This window comes from Numida meleagris, chromosome 2, assembly GCF_002078875.1.
Source record: "Numida meleagris isolate 19003 breed g44 Domestic line chromosome 2, NumMel1.0, whole genome shotgun sequence".
NCBI lineage: Eukaryota > Metazoa > Chordata > Aves > Galliformes > Numididae > Numida > Numida meleagris.
In genome coordinates this window covers 22,492,343-22,513,972 of record NC_034410.1, presented here as the reverse complement: position 1 = coordinate 22,513,972, position 21,630 = coordinate 22,492,343, and the positions used below count along the sequence as shown (strand labels likewise).

Sequence of the window (21,630 nt, the reverse complement as noted above, 5' to 3'; positions counted from 1 at the left end):
CTTTTCTGATACTTTGATCACTGTCATTCTCACAAGCCTAAAAAAGTGCTCTTGTGCAGGGCTTTGGAAAATCTAAATCTGTGTCACCCCTCTGCCTTCTGGAGGGAGAGCAGGGAGAATGCACTGCGCCTACGTCAGTAGCCATATGCTGTACAGAGCCATTCATGGAAAAGAAGATTGCTGTGTCTTCATGGATTTAGCAACAAAAATGCTCTCCTGTGTGTGTTTCTTCCAAATGGTCTTAAGAGGAAGTTATTTCTCAGTGAAATATTTTCATAATTCAGAAAAAGATTTTTATTCCAGGACACATAAATGCCAGCTGTGGTGTTTCAAGCCCAAGAAATGCCTGCATGAACAGTAGGTAAACCCGAAATTTTGAATTTTCTTCCCAGAAAGTCATATCAATTCTTTGATAACTCAGAAAGCGGCTAAATGGACCTTTATAAATATACGAACTAAGTCACTTCTAAGTGGAGACAGCTGGGGTCTATTTAATATCCTGTGTAAAATGGTTGGGGTCAACTTCCTGGAATAACTGAGGAGTTTTATTTCACAAATATCCCAGTGCTGCAGAGACCTGAGGTGACGGCGAGGCTCTTGAACTAAAATGTGCCGCAAGGAAAAGCTCTGCAGCCATAATTCTGCGTTGGGAGTAGGGTAGTGGGAAGCACTCAGGGGCCTGGGGTGTGTGTACATCCTCATAAGTATTTGATGTGGGCGCTTATTAATGTCTCAGGTTTTTCTTCCAATCCTATATTCATATGGTTTAGAGATTGGAGAACTAGTGGAAAAGCACTGAGAAGTGGCACTCTGGACTGTTAAGTCCAGGGATTCATAAATGTCCTGATGGCCCAAAATATCTAGGTTTTTTTGTAATTTGGGGCATTGGATCCTAAATTCATTTATTTATCTTGACACTTGCACGATGTCTTTTTTCTCATTGCATTGAATGCAGCCATATCCTTGCTAGCATTATGCATTTCCTTAATGCATTCCCTGTATCTATTGAATTTAACTGTTCTGAATTCCTTGAGTTTAGAATCTCATCTTGTAACTCCTGCTATTCAGTTGTATATGAGTGAAAAGATGTTAGTCCTTATAGACCACTGCCACTGCTGAATGTTCACCCCCACACACAGAAATTGCATGGTATGGCAATTCACATAAGCTGTAGTTCAGTGGCAGCTTAATTATAAACCTGTGGTACACTAAGTATGAAAACTCATGAAAAAAAAACTGTACATAAAAATTGATGTCTTCTATGGCTAGCTACATTTCACAGCATGAAAATTTGGCCTTCCTGGACTGCTTATTGAAATAAAAGATTAATGGAAGGTTTAAATAAGAGCTAAGAGGGAGACAGGAGGAGACTATTAAAGAGAGATAAAGGACAAAGTCCTGAAATGATAATTACATATTTGCTTCTGTTAGATAGAGATGGGAATTGAAATATCTGTATCTTGTCACTGGAATAGGGAAGCTGAGCAAGACCAAAAAAGGCTTCTGCAGACTGTGCTGGGGCCCTGTATGGCATGTAAGAGTACTGCTTTGGTCACCTGTGGCAAGGCTCCACACCATCAGTTGTGTTGCAGGTTTCTGTGCTGGTTCTGAGAACAGAGGTAAATTGGATGGTGGGGTTTGTGGATGGATTTGAGAAAATAATAAGGGGCAGGAAGTTCCTCCTTCAGCCATCCTTGTCTCCATATCTGCTTACTGTCTCTTGACTTATTCTTGGAGTAAAAATAATTACATGAATAAAACAATTCTCAGAGGGCCTGGAAAGGGTCAGAATAATTTTCATCCACCCTAGTCTTTTTCTGGAGTGGAAAAGGACAGATGTGGAGGGACTGCAGTAGAGCAGGACAGACCCGACTGGATAATTTTCAGCAAATGAAGGGTCGGCAGCTCTGACACTGGCTTGTTTTATAAAGATCATAAGTACTCTGCGTCCACTAGTTTCAAGTCCACGCAGCATTCACGAGCAGATGTGAGGCAGCCCTGCCTCCTTCCCGCAGATGCCTACTTGCAGTGCCTGTGCGCCAAGCCAGCTGGGAGCTGCGGGGCCATGTTAGCGCTGCCGAGCCCCGGCCATTACGCTCAGCCCAGCTGACACGGGCTGGGGGCCGGTGCCGAGCACACTCGTTCACTCGCAGAAGTTGAGTGGATGTACCTTGTTTTCATCTGCCGAAATGTAGAAATGTTTTAGCGCTCTGGGAACCAGACCTTGTTTTGAAAGATTTATTATAGCTTGCTCATTCCTTTCAGAAATGTGAAAGTCATGTTGTTGCAAAACATCCAAAATATAGTTTTGTCGTGTATTTACATCTGATGTACGCCATCATTTACAAAACACTGAATTTATTTCAAAACTCTCCGTGCATTTAAGTGTAAGCCCTAATCTCATGCTGCTAAAAGACGCCCCAAAAGAAATAGCTGCTTTTGCCCCAAAGTAATAAAACAGTCAAATAAAATTTATTGCCAGCTCAAAATGCTACTAACACCTCATTTTTATTGCCAAACTCTGTACATAATCTTTAATTTGTTTTCTTTTACATATGTGTGCAAGAGCTTAAAGGAAATAGTTTAAAAGCTGCATGGTCTGTAGAGTACTTTGCTCAGTGTGCATTAATCCTTAAATGGCTGGCTCGCAGGATCACGCAAACTGGATGCAAAAGGAGGAAACATGTTTATTAGACAACTACTTGAGGAACTGAAGGGTGAAAGCACCTGAGAATCTTACATCAATAGACATTTGTAGTTTTCTTTGCACACGCTATGAATTAATTTTAAAATAAGACAGCTTCTTAGAGGGAATGGCATGACAGCCAAAGAGCCTGTATGGCTGAGTGTGAATGCCCGTGTGTGAGCAGAGCAGGATGCAAACCTCTCTGAGAAGCAGAGTATCCATGAAGCCCACTTTTTAAAAAGCTGGTAAGATGCAGTGTCTTAAATGCTGATGAAATGTGTAAGGAATTTGCATGCTAATGGAAACGAGGATCCCTTTTTATGTAGCCAATGTTTAACAGCAATTGCCTCCTGGCTAAATTTATTAAGCCAGAAAAATCTTGTAAAATTTCTATTGAGGATTTATTGGTCCCATTTGTTTCTTTTCTGTACAACATGAATATTAAACTCAACCCTGCAAGTTTTTTCACAGGTGAAACTCCCTTTCAAATTAAAGGAAATTCTGAACCCATGCCAAACAAGTTAAATACATCTACTAACTTCACAAGGCTTAGGTTCACAGGCTCTTGCATGCAGAGCTTTTTAGGACTGATCCTGGTCTGTGGGGCTTGAGTGGGTAGGTTGGAGATTTCAAAAATAACATTGCAAACATCTCTCTTATTTTCCATTAAGTTCCTCTTGAGAATAAATATTTCTGAATATCTGTATGATCAATTGTACATAACCTGGAATCCCACCAACAAAAACTGCTCAATTATAGTCTTCCTGTGAAAGAGTCACGCCTCCTAAATTCAGTTGAATTCGAGTGTCTCTGCTGAATTAGTCATGTAGGTGTCTTCCATGGTGAGTAGGGAGAGACCTTGCCCCCTTCTCTCCCAAGTTGTTCTACCAACCCACTTCTTTCCCTGGAATATGCAGAGATCAATGTGTCCCATTCAGACTGGCCACCAGACCCTGAAGAATCCCATTACATGTGCTGTACCTCTTCCAGGAGAGCTGAGGAGAGAGAGATGGCACTTGAGCCGTCTGGAGCCATCTGATGATGGATAGCCAATACAGCTACTTTCAGCTGAGTTAGCTGTCTTGCATGACTTGTAGCTGAATGCCTCCCAGAATATTAGACAAAATCCTGTTTGTTTTTCTTACCTGTGTGAGCAATTGCCACTGTCGTTTGACTTTTGGAAATAGCCAAATAGCGCTGCTAACTTTTGGGCAGGTGGTGAGATGGTTCCTGGCACATTAGTGGTGACAGGACATGAGACAGTGCCAGTGGAGGTCAGTTGTTTTCACCGTGCTCCTTCTCAGGTCTTGCTGATGTAAATGGAGGAATTCCCTTTCTCTTTAGCTAACAGTGCATTGAGCATCACAGTACACAGACTTCTTAGGAACAGCTCTGATGTCAAAGCATGATCAAAGTCACTACTCCAAACAAGTTTAGCCAAAATGCAGCACAAACTGTCTCTGTATTTTTGTGTCTTTTAACCTAATGCAGGACAAGCGTGTTTTGAAATCGACACACAATGTTAAAAACACCTTTTGAATATTCACCGGATCTATAGCCATACGTGGCAACGCTGTGTGCCACCTACCCACCACGCTCGTGCTGGAAATGACTGGATATATCTGATTCATTTTCGGGAAATTTTGAGCAGTGCAGCATGATTAGTTCTAGTGAATCTATAAACAGATTCTTTCAACAGATTTAGACATTTTAAAATTTGTTTTCAAGCTGTTTAAGTAACTGGTGGTAAATTGGTGGTTTCCATTTGTAAGATAACGAGAACTGTTTATATCCATTTGTGTTTTCTAGTCCCTCATGTAAAGTCTGAGAAAGTGGTGGTTCACGGTTGTGTTCATTTCAAAAGTTCAGGAAAAACAAATATTGTGAAGAACTGTATGCAGTAAATCAGGAAAGTCATTGTCAAAGTGTAGCAATATGCAGAAATTCCCTTAAGTTATAAAGCTGGTAAAGAAGTTAGGAAGGAGACATTGGTGCAAATGAGGACATTGAGGTAAAAGAGAGTGGCTCACATGCAGAGTCACAGTCTGCAGAATTCTCACTGTGTGAGTAGGAAAAGCAATACCAGGAGCCACAAATAGCAACCATCACAGCAGATGTGTGTTTAAATGGCATACAGGGATTTGCATTGTTCCTGTCCAGGTAATGACTGGCCATGTGTAAAGAAGAGAAAGATGACATTTATTGGCCTTTTATCTTTTGTTCCATGTGCCCAGACAACTAACTCTTTTTCTTCTTCTTTTTTTTTCTTCCTTCTCTGTTTTTAGTTCTGAAAAATTCCAGGCGTATATGAGAGACTGAGCTTTAGACAATGTGTGCTTCCTTGTCACAGAATCAGAATCGTAGGGGTTGGAAGGGACCTTTAAAGATCATTGAGTCCAACCCCTTGCTAAAGCAGTTCCCTACAGCATGTACTGTGCGCCAGGTACTTATATGTACCATAGGCTGATTGCATGCTGGATTTTAAGCACAGTGTAAGTTCTTTAATAGTTCAGGGCTAGTGGATCTTACAGCTCTATGATAAGTACTCTTCCTTTTCTTCTGCACATTATTGTCCTAGCTCCAAAACAGTGTTTTTGTTCTGACACATCTAAAAATATTTCATAAAATGCTGCTTCACATTTGCTGGCCATGGTGTCATAGCAATAAACAAACAGGCTCTGTAGGAAATTTGCACCTGATTTCCCAGAGTGGTGCTTGCTTCATTCTCCTAAAAAAGATTTTCTTTGATATAATATTATCTTGAGATCCAAGAACATTGTATTTAAGAAAGGATACATAATAATCAACTCCAGATATAAATACTGGGCAAGACAGTAACCATTAAATATTTCCCTGTTTTACTACTGTATTTACTAATTACTTTCTTTTTAACACATGGATACGCAGCATGTTACACTGAAGACATTACACCACACTACCTTAGTAATTCCTTGACTAAAGTAGAATGATATGATTCAAAGGATTAAAAAGAATGAATTTGGTTCTTCTGTCAAGAGTTGTCAGTACTAACCTTTGTTTATTTACTTTGTGTGTATCAATTTTGTCAACTTTAGCCAATTTAGTCTTTTTTCTTTTTTTTCCTCTTCTATTTTACTACTCTTGTTTTTTTGCAGTGAAGTTTGCAGTACTGTTGAAACATGAGACTTCTTGTTTTCTAAAAGCCAGCTCTTGATCCCGCCTTGAAAAATACAGATCATTCAGTCCCATCTCTTCCTATGAAGCACTGTAGAAATGTATTATTTCCTTACAAGGTTTAAGCATTACAAAAGTGGAACTCTTCTGTCATCCTGTACAGTACCAGCTTCTTGTCATTCAGGTTTCCCCAGGCATCTCTGAAAAGCAAGAGCTTGGAATCAAATTTGCATTAGATTTACTTACAACTTAAAAAAATGTTGAGTGAAGTTCATCAGGAACTGCTGTGACATTACCCTATGAGATGGTACAGAATATCCAGCAGGACATCTAATTTCAGGCTGTGACTACTTTTTGTATCAAGTGGGGGGTTATTGTTTCCTGTGTTATTTTAGATATGTTGGCATCGCCATTGAGTTAACTGTCTCAAGTGTAGACAGATTAGATTATTAAACTACTGAAGAATAAATAATAATTTATACAGCTATATAGTCTTTGGAAGATGAGTCACTGGTTTTATTAAAGTCTAGGAAAGAGATTATCAACTTAGATTTAGATTTTAGGTTTGGCACAGCTCAACTCCAGAATGTAAACTGAAAGGAGGAACTGGTAACAAGCAATTCACTTGTCATTTACCCATGAACAAAGACTGCATTTTGCTGTATCTCGTCTTGCACCAGGTGTAGCTGGGACCTAGGATAACTGCTGTGCTCCTTACATTTGAATTAAACAAATTCAGTATTCAGGCATCAGTTTTATTTACATGTTGAGCAATTCAGACAATGCAAAAAGTAATGCAACTGCTCCTGGGCAAGGTGCTCTGGCAAAAATCTGAAACATTTAAGAGGATACACATGCACTGCCCATGAATCCAGCAATCTTTAATTTGGGCTCTAAACTGGAAGCTTATGGGAGCTGACAGGGAGCACTCTGTGTCACAGCACCAAGCGTGCATTTGCGTGCTCCAGCGTTGCAGGAGAGCACTGCAAATAGGTCAGATGGCAACTGCTGATCGTGCAGAATCTGCCAGTGACTGTCATTGCAGCAAGCCAGGTTCTTCTGCCATGGGGGTGACCTGTCTGCCCCTGGCAGAGAGATCTAACAGCAGTGCACAGGGCAGGCACTGGTACCAGCAGGCTGCTATTTGCCCTAGATAATCATCCAGCTTGGATTTGAAATCCAATGAGATGAAGCTGTTAGGGTACAGAGCAAGTATTCTGAAAAAATGGTGAACTTTAGGGTGAGTCCTGAAGCTGAAGTGCTGTGGTCATTACTAACCTTCATCAGATTCATTTCTGTTCCTCACCTATTAATAATGATCACCCTTTTCAAAGAAGGTGAACAAGAAATGGCAGTGTTAGGACTGAAAAAGACAGCATTATGCTATAAACAAAGAGAGGTGTAGAGAACGTCTTGTCAGACATATTTTTCCTTGAAGTAAATCTCTCAGCAACTGAATCAGTCAGTGACTTGGGTGGCACGGTAAGTAAATGCACTTGGCCTTTCCATCTTTTGGGGACAAACCTTTGCTTCTGTTGAATACGAAAATGAACTTTGGTGGTTTCATGGGAGCAGACATTTGTCTGCATCACAGAACTGTTCTGGCTGGCATCAGGGCTCGCCGCAGCTCAAGGAGGCCCAGCATGGAGTGTGGGGTGCCGCAGGCCGGGCCCAGGCAGCACCAGGCCCTGAACGCCTGCCCAGGCAGCCCACACCACCGGGCTTCAGCCAGTGCTATTTACTTCACCTTCAAGAGCATACATTCCTGTCACTTTTGCTGTCTCTCCTCCTCACACACACTTAAAGAACAAAAACATCTTTTATAGAGCTAAGCATTTTAAATAATTTTTCCAAGTCAGAAAGGGAGAGACTGGAAAAAATTACAGTACAGAGCTCAGCTTGCAGATGAACGATTGCCTTGTCATCCTAATATCCCCCTTCCTTCCCTTAAAACTCACTGCTGAGTGGGCTCTAAGCAGGAATACTGTCTGGGCTCAGCTGGGGTAGGTCTCAAGGCAAGGGCGTTGGGCTGCCCTGCTTGCATCATGCTGCTCCTTCTGCATGGCAGTTCTGTGCTGTGCCCAGCAGATAGTGAATGGGTGACATCTATCTGCATGACATCTGCCTGTCTGTGATAAACTCATTTATTTTATCTGATGTTATGTTCTGTCCTTTTCTGTTATGTGCCTGGAAGAGTTTCTTCTGAGGACAAGAAGGGACCCTATTACTATTTCTTGGGAGGACAACAGGGCAGGGAAAATGTCCCACAAACTCACAAGAACCCAGTGGAAATGCAGAGAATAAGATTTTGAGACTCAAAGTTGCCATCAGCAGTGCTGAGATAACCAGGCTTGTTTTAATGAATTGAGTTTAATTTGAGACATCTGCCTGCTGCTGGCTGGAGCTGCAGGTGGGCTACCGTGCTGTGCTGCAGGCAGTGCCGTGCTGTCACACTGCCTGGATCAGCACCAAGGTGGTCAGTCAAGAGTGGTCTAAGTGTCCCTGCATCGTCATGCAGTCTGCCATGGAGGCATGTCCTACATAGCAATGTACATAGCGCAGGTGCAGCTGGCATGACAAGCACATTGAGAGGCTTCTTAAGACTCACACACTTTTGAAACAGGAACTTAGGTCTTGCATCACTAAGTATTTTACAAATGTTATCACAAAAAAAAAAAGCACTTACGAGATTAGATACTTTGAACTTAGAGACCTGTTTATCTGCATGCCCTGTTTTGACATCTAGAATTATTTCGCTAAAACTCCTCAGAGCAAGAAGAACCTATGTCTGATATCTGAAATGCCAACACACAAAGGCATGGTGGAGCAGGTGACTGCTGATGAGGATGAGACAAAGTAGCGTGTCCTGAACAAAGGGAAGGAGCTCTGTCATACGTTTTTGAGTGTGAAGCTGTATTTCCTGTTTTGCTACGTGGGACATGGTTCTTGTAACGCACATGTTCCAATTCACTTGCCCAGCTATTGTGTTCGTCATCTGAAATATGTCCCGTTGTTACAACACGTTTGGTATATGTGGTCCCAAGAGGAGACTGCTTTCCGTTAGCAGACTGTTTTTCTTCTTCAAAAGCAAAGGAGAAGGTAGCTAAAATTAAAAATGTGGGGAGAACTAGCAAAGGTTAAAAGGTTGGGCTGAATGAAGGATTTTCAAGCGGTGAGGAGCCAGGTCTTACAGACCAGTGGCTTCCAGAGAACAGAATAGTCTGAGGCTGCTGCTGAAATTCGGACCCAGTGGGTGCCTTACTGTCATTCTTCAATACTTCTAGGTATGGGAGGCTGAAATTCTTGTGCACTTGAAAATTATGTACTGGCAGGATTTACCTGAGCCAACGGCAGTGAAAGCAGAAGCTATTCAGGGTCCCCCAAACATATTTGTCAATAAACCTCAATCATGACCTCTAATAGTTTTGGTATTCCAATTTTGTCGTGTTTGCATGACCACTGTCGTACATACATTTCATATGTTTTTTTGTCATGTGGTAAATACCTTTCAGAGTTATGTTGAGACCACCAAACTCTTTCCCATCTGAGTCTTTGTCCAGACCTCTGAAACCTTGGAACATCTTAACCATTTCTCCTTCTCAATGGCTCCAGTTCTCTTTTTTTTTTCTTTTTTTTTTTTGTCACACACAATCTAGGAAGCAATTCTTCCTGGGAGGAGACTGTTCCTAAGAAAATTATGGTAAATCCCTATTACTGAAACACTTCTGAGGGCAGAGATTGTCTTTTTGTTCAGTGCTGTGAGTGACCAGCGAAGTAACAAGATCTTTGTTCGTGTTGGATTAGCCCTACTGCAATAAAAATAACAATAAGCCTTTGGATGCTTTGGCAGCGAGTATTCCCTTTATGCTCTGGTTAATTTTCCAGTTGTACTTACTCATCTGTTTGAGAGTAACCAAGGGAGCTAATGTCCTGCAGTTTTTCATGTCTTACAGTCATACCTCTTGTTTGGTATTTTTTGCAGGTGGCAAGCCTGGTAGCCTGATGGTTTTGATCTTCATCTCTGCTGCCAGTTTGCGCAGAAAAAAAATGTTTATTCCTTTTGAAAATGGGTAACTTTATAGCAGTTCTCAGAGCATCTCAAAAGCAAATCTAATAACATGGAAGGACCTTCCAGAAGCTGTTAGCAAATTAGTACCAGTCAGAATATATGCAGTGTTTTCAAAGGAATTGGCAAACTGCCTCTTTTCTGCTGAAAGCATTTAGCATTCAGATGTTGTGGTGTAAAATGAAGATGAACTGGGATTGCATTTGTCAGATTACTTGTAAGAAATAACAGGGGCTTCAGGATGCATCATCTATTTTTCTACATTCAGAAAAATATATTTTTGTAAAATAGATACACAGATTTGTAGCTGATAAGATTTTTTTACTTTAGTACAATTAACTTAAAAAAATGCATTAAAACATAGGTACTCAGTAAATGTCTGTTGAACAGTGTGCTAGTTCAGATCAACACATCAGGCAATGTATGACTTCCGGCTAAACATCTTGTTAAATACTTGCAGGATTTCCCATAGCGGATCTTACTTTAATCAAATAATTCAATCGCTTCATTTGTAAGTACAATAGAAGGGCAGGGCTTGTGTTTACAGAGAATTCCGTATGGAAATCCTGTATTAATTGAAGTACATTTACTTCACTTAGGACGGTGTCCACATCCTAACTCTTTAAATAGAAGGTCTTTTGCTGTTGCCTGTTCCAGAGAGGCAATGACATACAGAGCTGGCTCGTCACGTAGGGAGAATCACGAGGAAATGGCGTGAAAGATGGCCAGCACAGACAGCAGAAGTATGCCTAACTAAAGAAGGCAACTCTGTGGATGATTTTCTACAGTGGATGTAAAATAATATAATTTATGAAAAGTAGTTTGATCCCTATGGACACTGTCTGGTGAAGATGCTGTGTCTCGTTCAATCTTGTTTGGGCTGCTCCAAAAGTAATGCCTTCTGTTTTATTATGTTGGCCCATGATATCAAAGGTGGGTGTTCGTGGTATGGCAGTAGAGGTTGAACCTTCCAACCAGTATTCCATTACATGTTGTTGCCGTGTGACAGAGGGCAGCAAACATGGAAAAATGGTGTCTGACATGGAAGTACGTTTGAAGCAAAGGTGTGGAATTGAATTCCTCTGTACTGGAAAAATTGCACCCATTGATCTTCATCAATGCTTGATGAACATTTATGGAGACCTACATATGTGATGTAGGTCTCCATAAATTGTGCTCATGTGCTCATGTGAACACAATGAGGCAGTGGGTGGTGTGTTTCAGCAGCGATGACAGTGACGTGAAAGACAAGCTATGTTCTGGACAGCCATGCAGATTTATACGAGCATGGCATGCAGCTTGTGTTCATTGCTAGTGAAGGTGCATAGCTACTGGCGGTGACTGTTGAAAAGTAGTGTTTTGCAGCTGAAAATTTGCTCTGTCAAATAGCTATTTTGCTCTTTGTATCTGTTGTAGTTTCCTTGGAAATAAATAGGAGGCATTACTTTTGGAGTGAGCTCCATATTTTCAAAATTATTAGCGCAAGCAATCCCAGATGTTGTCTTTCTTTTTGTAATATTGCATATTCCTATAAGGTACGCTTTAAATTATTATCTTTCTAAGGCAATAGCTATGTTTTCTGTGAGTAAATGCAACATGCTTCCAACCAGCTTCTATCCATGTAGTATATGGAGGTTTATTAGCAGTAGACCATTTTGAGTTTCACATAACGGGTGTATAAAAGGGAAAGATATTATTACTCAGTCATAGTATTATTGCTCAGTAATAGAGGACTAGGATTGCAATTCTTAGAGATCCTAATCGTGCTATGCCAGAAAATTCCAGAATTAAAATAAGCCCCACAGAGAAGAATTAAACAGAGAATCAGCATTTCCTTCTGCAGTGAGTTGTAAGTTTCACATTGCTTCTGTATTGTGTAAAGTGAAATCTTTTTTCCTTTTTTTAGCAAATTATAATTCTGCTATGGTTGAAAGGATAGTCTTGCCAGTGTATTAAATACCAGGCAGAAGAGGTGTTTTAGAACATTTTTAGGTAAATGTAGGTCAACACAAAGAAATCATACAGTTGGAAATATTTTCCAATGTTTATGTTCAGATGTTCAGACCTGTCTGGCTCCTCTCTATTTGCATGTGTTGGGGTTATAGGCAGTCCGACTACATTCCACATTGATTTATATAAATATATTACAGATTATTAACCTCCAGCCAAATACCACCAAATTAAACTTTTCAGGAAGGTTTGCGACTTTTCACAAAACTGTGTACGGGCATCTCCATATATGCCGCATTAAGAGAATCACAAAGAAAATACTATATATCTATGTCAGAAATGTGCTGTTAACAGTCATTAGGCTCCCATAATAACTCAATAAATATTAATTCATATGATGATTACAGATTAGGCACAGATTACATTTTTTGAAAGAGGTAGGGTGACAGTTTCTCCGTATTCTGTAACTCCAGTTCCCAAATTATTACTCACTGAAAAGCTCTGTTAGGCTAAAAGGAACATGTGTGCATCCATTTTCAAAACATAATGTCTAATAATCAATTTTTATGTGTCTGGCCAAAGATTATTTAGGAAATGCTATTAAAGTAGGACCAGAGCCATAACATGTTAAATCTTTGTTAAATGAAGCATAACACTCTTTTAAACCTCGATTGCAGTCTTCACAGATAGTTTTGCCAATTCTTATCTTCCCTTCCCTTGTGAAATATTTTGATATTTAAGATAAGAAGTAAAAATTCAGTGCAAGGTACTTGCCTCTTCTGTTCTCAGGTGACCCATTTTAAAAGCAACCCCCAAGGCTTTGTGTGTCATCTGCTGTCTACAGATCCTGCGTATAAAGCACTTAGTCCAAGGAAAAAGACAAAAATATAACGAGCAGTTATTCTGTGCAAGAGGAAAACGACACGTAATAAAACAATACGACCGCTACGACATTGACCAAAATAAGCAGTACTACTATTGATTTGTTATCAGTGATAGGTTCTTCAGTTTAACAGTGTGGATATCTTTCTTAATAATGCTATTAATATATATTTTTAGAACTACTGTCACCTAATAAAAGTAGCAGTTGATTTTCTGCCTTACTTCAGAAGGAGAGGCAAACTGGTCTGTACAATTTGTCAACTAAGTGAATACACACATTAGTGAAGTATGTGAGCAGAGAACAGCTTTCTTCCACCTGTAGGATGGTTTCCTGTTAGGACTTCTTTTAGAAGTGAGACTTGAGGGAGGATGGTGAATGTGGTGGTCACTGGTACAATAGGTGTGAAGCACTGAAGGATGGGCAGAATGCTGTGTGGAAGATAAAAAGCTGGCACAGTAGATGAAGTGGAGAAGGTGAGAAAAATCCTAATTAAAAAAAAGAAGACAATAGAAAATAGAGTAATCAGATAGGAATGCAAAGTTATGAAGAGCTTTAGAAATGAGTTTGAATGTGATGTTGTGTAATGTGGTAAAATGATAAAGAAATTCCAGTAAAAGAGTGGCAGAAAGTGATGAAAGAAAGCTTTCTTAGCAGTGGCATCTTGTGCCTAAGGCTTTTTTCCAGGCTGTATCCTGACTCTGAATGTATTCCTTGCTTCTGGAAATTTGCAGGAGTAATGAGCACAAAAATTCCGTTTCTTCTGAAGAAAATTTCATTCTAAAGGCACATAATGGTGAACATGAGAGTTATGTGGCAAGAAACTGAAGATGCATGCAGGCAGCCTGTATCTTATTTTTCCTCAGAAATGTTACCTATATTGTATTTTTGCGAAGGAGTGCAGTTGATGGAGTGTAGACCATGGAAAATGTCAGGTCAGATTCTGTATTAACTTCCATTGCACTGTCAAGAAAATACTTTCTTTTCATATAATTATTTTACTTTGATAAACCGATGAATTCTTATTATTTAATCCCGTATTATAATCCCCACATGAAAGAGATGATATTATCAATGTATCAGTAGTTATCTGATTAATCAGGAGCTTGAAGTCTGCACTACCTATGGAAAGCTGTTTTTTTTAGTTCTCTGTGCCGTAGGAAATTTACATAGATTTGTGTGAGCTGCAAGGTATGTCTGTGCTGGTTCTTGTATACTTACCTCCTCTTTTCTTTCCCTCCTCTCAGATTGTTTGATGTGTGCACCGTGTCACGAACAGACAGAGAGACCAAGTTAACACTGGTGTTCGAACACGTGGATCAAGACTTGACTACTTACTTGGATAAAGTTCCAGAGCCTGGAGTGCCTACTGAAACTGTAAAGGTATTTAAGAAGAAAAATGTTGGGTACTCTTTCAGAAACTGTTAGATAAGGAGGACACAGATAAATCACAAAGACCTTACTCAGGCAAACTGCATTTTGACTGCATAGGGTTTTGTCATATCAAAATTGAGTCAAGCCCAGCTTGGGACACGAGCTGTAGTGCAACAGCTCATATTCACTAACCAATGTATTCTCTTTGAGGAAATTTTATAGTTGCTTTTTTCTCTTGTAGAGTTTGAAATTCCTTGACTCTTTCCTTTGAAGGGAGAGTATAAACAGGAGGGGGAATGATTGTTTATGAGGGTGGATAGTGATGGGACAAGGGGGAATGGTTTTAAACTGAGACAGGGGAGGTTTAGGTTAGATATTAGGAGGAAGTTTTTCACACAGAGGGTGGTGATGCACTGGAACAGGTTGCCCAGGGAAGTTGTGGATGTTCCGTCCCTGGAGGCATTCAAGGCCAGACTGGACGTGGCTCTGGGCAGCCTGGTCTAGCAGTTGGCGACCGTGCACTCAGGAGGGGGGTTGAAACTTGATGATTTTTGAGGGCCTTTTCAACCCAGGCCATTCTATGATTCTGCGATTCCTGTTTTACTGCAAGCCTACCAAATGTATTCCAAATCATTGAGAATGACCTTTGCTCACAGCTGTAAGCAGATCATTCCATTATTCTTTAGTCCAAGACTGCTTGAACCTTCCCTAGAAGGTGCCTGGTAGAGTGCTGAGTATTGTTAGAATGTATAATATAAACCCTATGCATCTACTTCTTTCTCTTTACTTTTGATTCCCCCAAGAGACTCCTTTCATTTCATGTCACGTCATTCTGTCTGACGTATGTAGGTGTCTATACCTGTCTGTATCTCTCAAGAGCAGGTAACTTTCACCATGGACCTGTGGGGAAGAGGCTTGAATTCAGTCTCTGCAGTAGACAGAGGTGGTGCTCAAGTTAGTGGGTAGTACAACCAGGTGTTGTGGAGACTGGAAAGGCTCTCAGTAACTGGGAGGATGGGCATTAAGTTTTCCCATCTCATCATCTCATATTCTGCATCCGCAAGGGAAGACCTCTTCCCAAGATAGGACATGCATGTATTACTGGTACTAAAAGATGTATTCCAACTCTTCTGGGAATTTCATAGTGAAGTGCTACATCAAGGATCATAGCTTGAAATATTTGACAAAATGTTTAAGCCTGGGAAAAGAAGCAGAAGGGCTTGTGTTCCCACATTTGTGTTCCCACTAAATATCTAACATTAACTTTTCTTTTTTCTTTCTTTGTGATGAAAAATAATGCGTGTGCTTTCAGAGAATGATTGCCTTGCATTTGTATAAGTACTTTCTTGAGGTATGTTGTGTCTTCTTATTCTGGCAAAAGACCAGAGGAAGGAAAATAGGAAAGAAAACGTAAGACCTATTTGAAATTTAGTAGTTTTAATGTTTTTTGTTAACAGCTTCAAACTCAGAAGTTGTCTGATCTTTGAGTACAAAATAACATTACACTGATAAAGATCTTTTTACTTGTATCAAAGTCACAAATGTATAACATCATCCAGTTCCAAAAACTGTATTTTTAAGCAACCCCTAGTGGATAAAATAAAACTTAAAAAAAAAATGAGTACAGCCTTGATTCAGTCCCAGCAGAAGACTGGAATGTACCTCTAGCAATTAAAGAGTTCTTTTATGTTAATGATTTAAGGGTTTCATAGCTTTCTAGAGCTTTGATGGTACTTAAGGGATCTGCACGTCAGTGTAACTAACACTGTAACAACATAAAAGGTACCGGGTGTACTGTCTTACTGAATGACTGAAATGGATGGAAACTGAATGACCAAGTCTGAAATCTGTTTGAAACATCTTTTGAGCTATGTTTCATGTAAATCAATTGGAGGAGGTGAGCATTGCACTGAAAGGCTTCCAATTTTCTAAAATCCTGCTCTAAATTTACCCTAGTACATTGTAATATGTATGCACAAATATACATTTCATGGCAGTTTTATACTTGTGAAGAAAATTGTTGGTTTTACCTTTAAAGGTGCTATTCTGCTTACACAGTTTACTAGTTCAACACAGTTGATTCATCTGATACTGGCACAATAAAAGGGAAAAATTTAGCCATGCAGAAACAAGGAGGGAGAATTCTGTTGTTTTACATACAGGGCAAGTCTCACCGGGGCTGGTGAAGTTAGTGAGGGTAAATTCAGCATGTGATGCATCCACCTCTTTTCAAATGGGAGAGGAGAAGTGCAAAGGGGCTGTTTCATAGAACCATAGAGTGACTGAGCTTACTGGGTCATCTCTGTTGATTTTAACATTTGCACAGTAGCTGTTGTGTTCTTGAATTCTGCTTGCCACTGAAAAAAAAAATAAACAGAACCACTTAAATCAAATAGGACCTCACTGCTTCATTGTTCATATACCTTATTCTGAAAGCATCCAGTTTATGAAGGTACTTTTGCCTGTAGGTCGTGACCATTGATGACACAAGGAAGGTTCTCAGGGCTTATTCCTAACATATTTCTACATCTTTCTAATGATAATGTCTTTATGGATGTTCCTGGTAGACACTGTGGCAAAGCATACTTCTCTTGCTGAAGGGAAATATTGCCATTTTGCAGCAAGTGAGCATTTAACCCAGAGCACATACATCGTTAAATTACTAATCTGACTTTTTATAGTTTGGCTTTTGAGGTTAATATGGATTCATACTTCATTTATTTTCCAGAATTGCAGACAGTTTGTGTAGAGTATTTCCCCTCACAACTAGCACAGCACAAAACAACTGCCGGTATTGTAAGGCCATCTGTTAAAGTTCAGTGTGTGTCAGCAGCACAGAGGTACCAAACAAGCTGAGTAAGCTCTGCGTAGCTCAGGTAGAAGGATCTAATGTACCTCTTTGGCACCATGGTGTAAACTCAACAGTTGCTGGTGGAACTTGAATGACATCAAATTACAATGAGAGAAGTATCAGCCGCAAAAGATTCTTTCTGTGCAAACTAACTACCATCATTACATACCATCTGAGGGAGGGAGACTCACCTGTTGCAGGTTTGGGGCATGCAAGGGTTTTTAGTTGCACTCAAGGATAATAAATGACAACAGTACCATTTTGAGAATTCCCTTTATGTTTAGCAGATAGCAGCCTGTAGCAGTTCAGAGAATGCAACCGTGTAGATAATTTAAGCATGTCTAAATATTTTGTCTTTACTCTGCTCAGCAATGTCTTTCGAAAGCCCTATCTAAAGTATCTAAAACCCTTCAGCAGGAGGAGCCGCCCCAGAAGGTATTTTAGGAACATGTCCATTGGTGCCCGTAAAATGATGGAGGAGGAGCAGTTTCCTTTTGAGACATTGCCTGGTAGTGGGAATGCTTACAGAGGATGTAGGGCAAACATGCTCAGTTCCCCTCCCTGTCTCCAGAAGCATGAATGCCTATTTCTGTGGCTGTAGTTCTGGCCACTGAGTTATAGGTTATTCTGAAAGGAGGTATTTTAAATCTTTTCTATTGAAGTGCTTCCATTTTTTTATAAGGGAGTTTTCATTGGGCTAGAGAGACAGCATGACTCCAAGTGCTCATGGACATGGCACTCAGCTCCGAAAGAGAACTGTAAACCATTAGTGTCTTTAAATCCTGGATTATAATCCTGCTCGCTCTTGCTTTCTTCCTGTGTCACACCTGATTAGTATTTGATCCATACAGGAAGAATCAGAATCAGCAATGACAACAACTTCCTTTTCTCCTCTCTGCTCACCTTCTCCTCCCCTCTTTCCTTCCTGGGACTCTCTTTAACTTTAGGGTAGTTTCTTTGGAAATTGAAGGTATGAGATCAGTTTCCTTAGGACACAGCTGTTAGTCATGCATAGGTCTTCAGTAATGTTAAAACATTAATGCCATTAGCAGTTCAGAGAGACTTGGCTAATCAGAGAAGGGAACAGATCAAAGATCTCTTGTACAGCAGGGGCGTATGTTATTTTTTGTGGGATGCAAGAGTTGCTGGGGATGACCTTCCGCTCTGGTCTGCTGACTAAGAACTGTCATGGCATTCCTGAGAGCCTGGAACACGGCAGTCAGACCATGGATAGAACAGGGTTTAAGATATGTCTTTTTCTCTGATATTACTGATTCCTCACTCAAGGGAATGGCTTTTCTGGGTATTGTTTTTCTGTTTTTCCTTTGCATAGGAAGCCTAGATCTCTGTCTGATTCAGATATACAGGTTTTGCTACTTAGCATTTAGACAGTAAGGCAGTGAACCTAGTTTCCATTTGTGGATTTACCTAATAGTAGCCCATGCATTGTTTTTTAAAAAAGTATCCCAGTCAGTTTTATATCTTGGAAAAAAATGTTGATGTGCACTCCCTGCAACTTACACTGCCTGCTAGCAAGCCAGGTGGACTGGTCACATCTTTGCAAGGCTCTTGCAAAATTAATATGAAGATGTAGCTTCTCAGAAAGCAAACCAGTGTTCACTGTTGCGAGGTGAGTCATCATCAGCCATCTGCCACAATTGTACCTTCTCAGTCGACCACGTATGAGATGTGGAGCAGATGTCACACAATCATGCAATTCTGCAAACAGCACAAGATATTCCAGGAAAACAGATTCACCCGTGCTGACAGTCTTCAGAGTGAGGCCATGTTTAGCAATATCTCAGCTAGATGTTACTCCTTTATGTGTAAGTGCACTAAAAAAGAGCCCACAAAAATTAAAAAGAAAGGTACTAAAGGAAGAGCTCTTTATATTTTTTTCCCAGCAGTAAAGAAAAAAGCAAAGCTTAGTGGGGAGTTGAGAGCTCACAAAAAATGGATCAGATCTCCAGCTGATACAGAGAGGTGTAAACCCATTAGCCTCAGTGAAATGATGGCAGTGTACAGCTGCTGAGGATCTTTGTGCAGCATTTTCCAACATATTTTGTTCTGAAGCCGAATTATAAATTAAAGAAGAGTTGTCACTGTAAATAAAAGAGAAACAAAATGGCTGAGCTGTTTTGTTTTTGCAGGTTACATCTTTTAATTTCTTCTTTGTTGTCCTACTATCAGGGGTTGGACAGCTGCATGGAAGGGCAGCAGGAGAGAGCGCAGGTGCCCTGCATGAGTGGCAGCTCAGAAGGAAGTACGCCTTAATAGAGGATGTTCTCCGAGTGTTGTGGTTCCCTCTGTTGCAGGTGTTGTCATTTCTTTCCCATGTTGCTGCCCCATGTAAAGACACAGCCACATCTCCCCTGACGTGGTGCTGAAGGTAGTAATGCACAGCCTGACCAAGGAGCTGGGGGAGTCATGATTTGAATGAAGGCACTTCTCAGCATGTAGTGTTTTAAAATTTAATGTTGTATCTGTACAGTTACTTCTTTAACCTGGATCATCTTACTGTCAGTGTATAGCTACAGATTGTATTGATGGCAGACTTTTATCTCCAAATCCCTGCTGTTTCCAAATTCAAATTCAAACATTTTTAAACTGATGATATATAGTTGTTTTTCTGCAGTGCTGTAGCCTGAGACCAGCTGATAGCTCATAAAAATGTGAAGCACTCCAATAATTTCAAATCACCCTGTCCTGAGCAGTGATTTAAAATCATTGGAGTGCTTCACATTTTTTCAGTTGTTCCAGTTTGGAAAGCAGTCAAGCAACATTGTAGAATAATGCATGAAAGCAACCTGCCTGGAGTAATAATTTTAGTCTTTCAAACCAGTGACACTGGATTACAAATGTCACAAAAGATGCCTCTGAAGGACTCTCTAAAAAGACATCTCAATCTACTTTTCTTTTATGACCTGAAGTCTCAAGGCAGCAATATGGTCCATTATGGCCATTGTGGCCCTAAGGGATGTGTCCTCCTTTGAAGTCAGGAGGAAGCTGGGGGGGGGGGGAGGGGGACCCTCCATTGTTTTCAATAGATGGAGGGCCAGAAATCATCTTTATTCAGGAAGTCAAAGGGAATTAAGAAACTGAAGAGATTCTAAATTGTGGTAAGGGCTGGCGATTCAGCCTTTGGTAGATGAGAATTTATAAACCAGTCATTGAAAAATTCCAGAATTACAGGCACTGGAAGTGAAACGTTGCTGTCAGCTGATTGAATCCCTCTTAATTCTACAGAACTGGATCTTGGTGTGATGCAGTCCGCTGTTCTGGATTCTCTTGAGGTGCTCTTGGTTTATTAGTGAGGCTAGGTTTTTGCTATTGGAACGTCAGTGTGATAGTGATCGCTATGTGAAATGCTTTGGTGACACTGGAAGAAACAAAGGGAGCATGTGGCAGGGCTAATGCTCAAGCAGATGTAGCAGTGGGGCTGAGCTGCAAGGCAGCACGTCAGGCAGTGCCACTCTGTTCAGCAGCGAGCCAGTGGCCATTCCAAGGCGCGGGGAGGATTTGTCTGTCACAGTGGTATGTAGTCACAATTTGCTCTGCATATAGATCCTCCCTTAGTGATCAACAGAAGTGTCACTCATTTTCAAAGTCCTTCCCTTCATCAGAAATTCTGCAGTTAAAGTAATTAGGAGAGAGCTATTGCAGCTCATGGTGTACCTGAAGCAGTAGCAGAACAATAGACCGAAATGTTTGGATTTACCCGTGTTCTAAATCTTGCTTGCAAGCCATATGTTGCTTTTGACAAGTAATTTGAAGGTCATACTACAGCAGATGTGAGATAGAGAAGAGACGTTCAAAGAGCTATTTTTGATTTTTATGGGGGCAGATAGGAATCACTGTCTTAATAGTAGTTTCTGTACTGGCAGGAGATCAGACCCCTATGCCTCTGCACACTCACAAACCCATACCTCACCCCAAAACAAGCAGACAGTGCTGGGAAGGAAAGACAGGATGGTGCACATTGTGATGAGACAGGTATTTGGGAAACCTGGCAAACATTTATTTTCATGTTGAACTGAGCCAATCTGGGACAAGAAGCATCACTACAAGATACCTTTCCCACACCTTTCTCAACAAACCCAAGTTGCTGCAGCTCAGATTCATATTAGAATATTCACAAAGTACCCATATTTACTGATGGCAATTGGAGAGCTGTAGTGTAAAATAATTCAAAAGGTGGCCACAGGCAACTCTTTGCTAGTGAAAGAATAATGCTGTAATCAAATAAGTTGTTACAAGACTCTATTTTCCACCCAAGAGAAATGTAATACTCCTGCACTAGCTGTGTACACTTCTTTTGTGCCAGTGAGCAGTCAGGTTATTGCATCCCATGGTAAAAATTAATCTGAAGTGTGTTACTTTAGTGGCACAGTGATTTACTCAAGATATGTCTGTTCATTTCTTTTGTATCTAGCTTCTGCTTGAAAATAAAGTCCCATACAAATGGATAGGGATTTTTTTTTTTGCATATTTTCCTCCTCAGAACTTAAAATTAGCCTTAGGAATTTTTTTATATATTTCATGTATAAATGTGTAGCCACAGAAACACATACATAGGCGTATAATTATTGTACAAGCCCCCTAATATATATGCAGCAAAAATGCTGCAATTTCAGCAAGTGCGAGGAGAAAGGGAAACTCAGTGATCGTCG

General features: G+C 40.4%; 1 protein-coding gene across 1 annotated transcript in view; it reads left to right on the top strand.

Annotated features, from left to right (window-relative positions):
* Nucleotides 1-21,630, top strand: part of CDK6 (cyclin dependent kinase 6) — a 127,118-nt gene that overhangs the window by 15,015 nt on the left and 90,473 nt on the right. Inside the window, exon 2 of the mRNA XM_021385661.1 lies at nucleotides 13,983-14,118. Coding sequence (XP_021241336.1) covers nucleotides 13,983-14,118 — 136 coding nt within the window. The remainder of the gene's footprint in view (nucleotides 1-13,982; nucleotides 14,119-21,630) is intronic.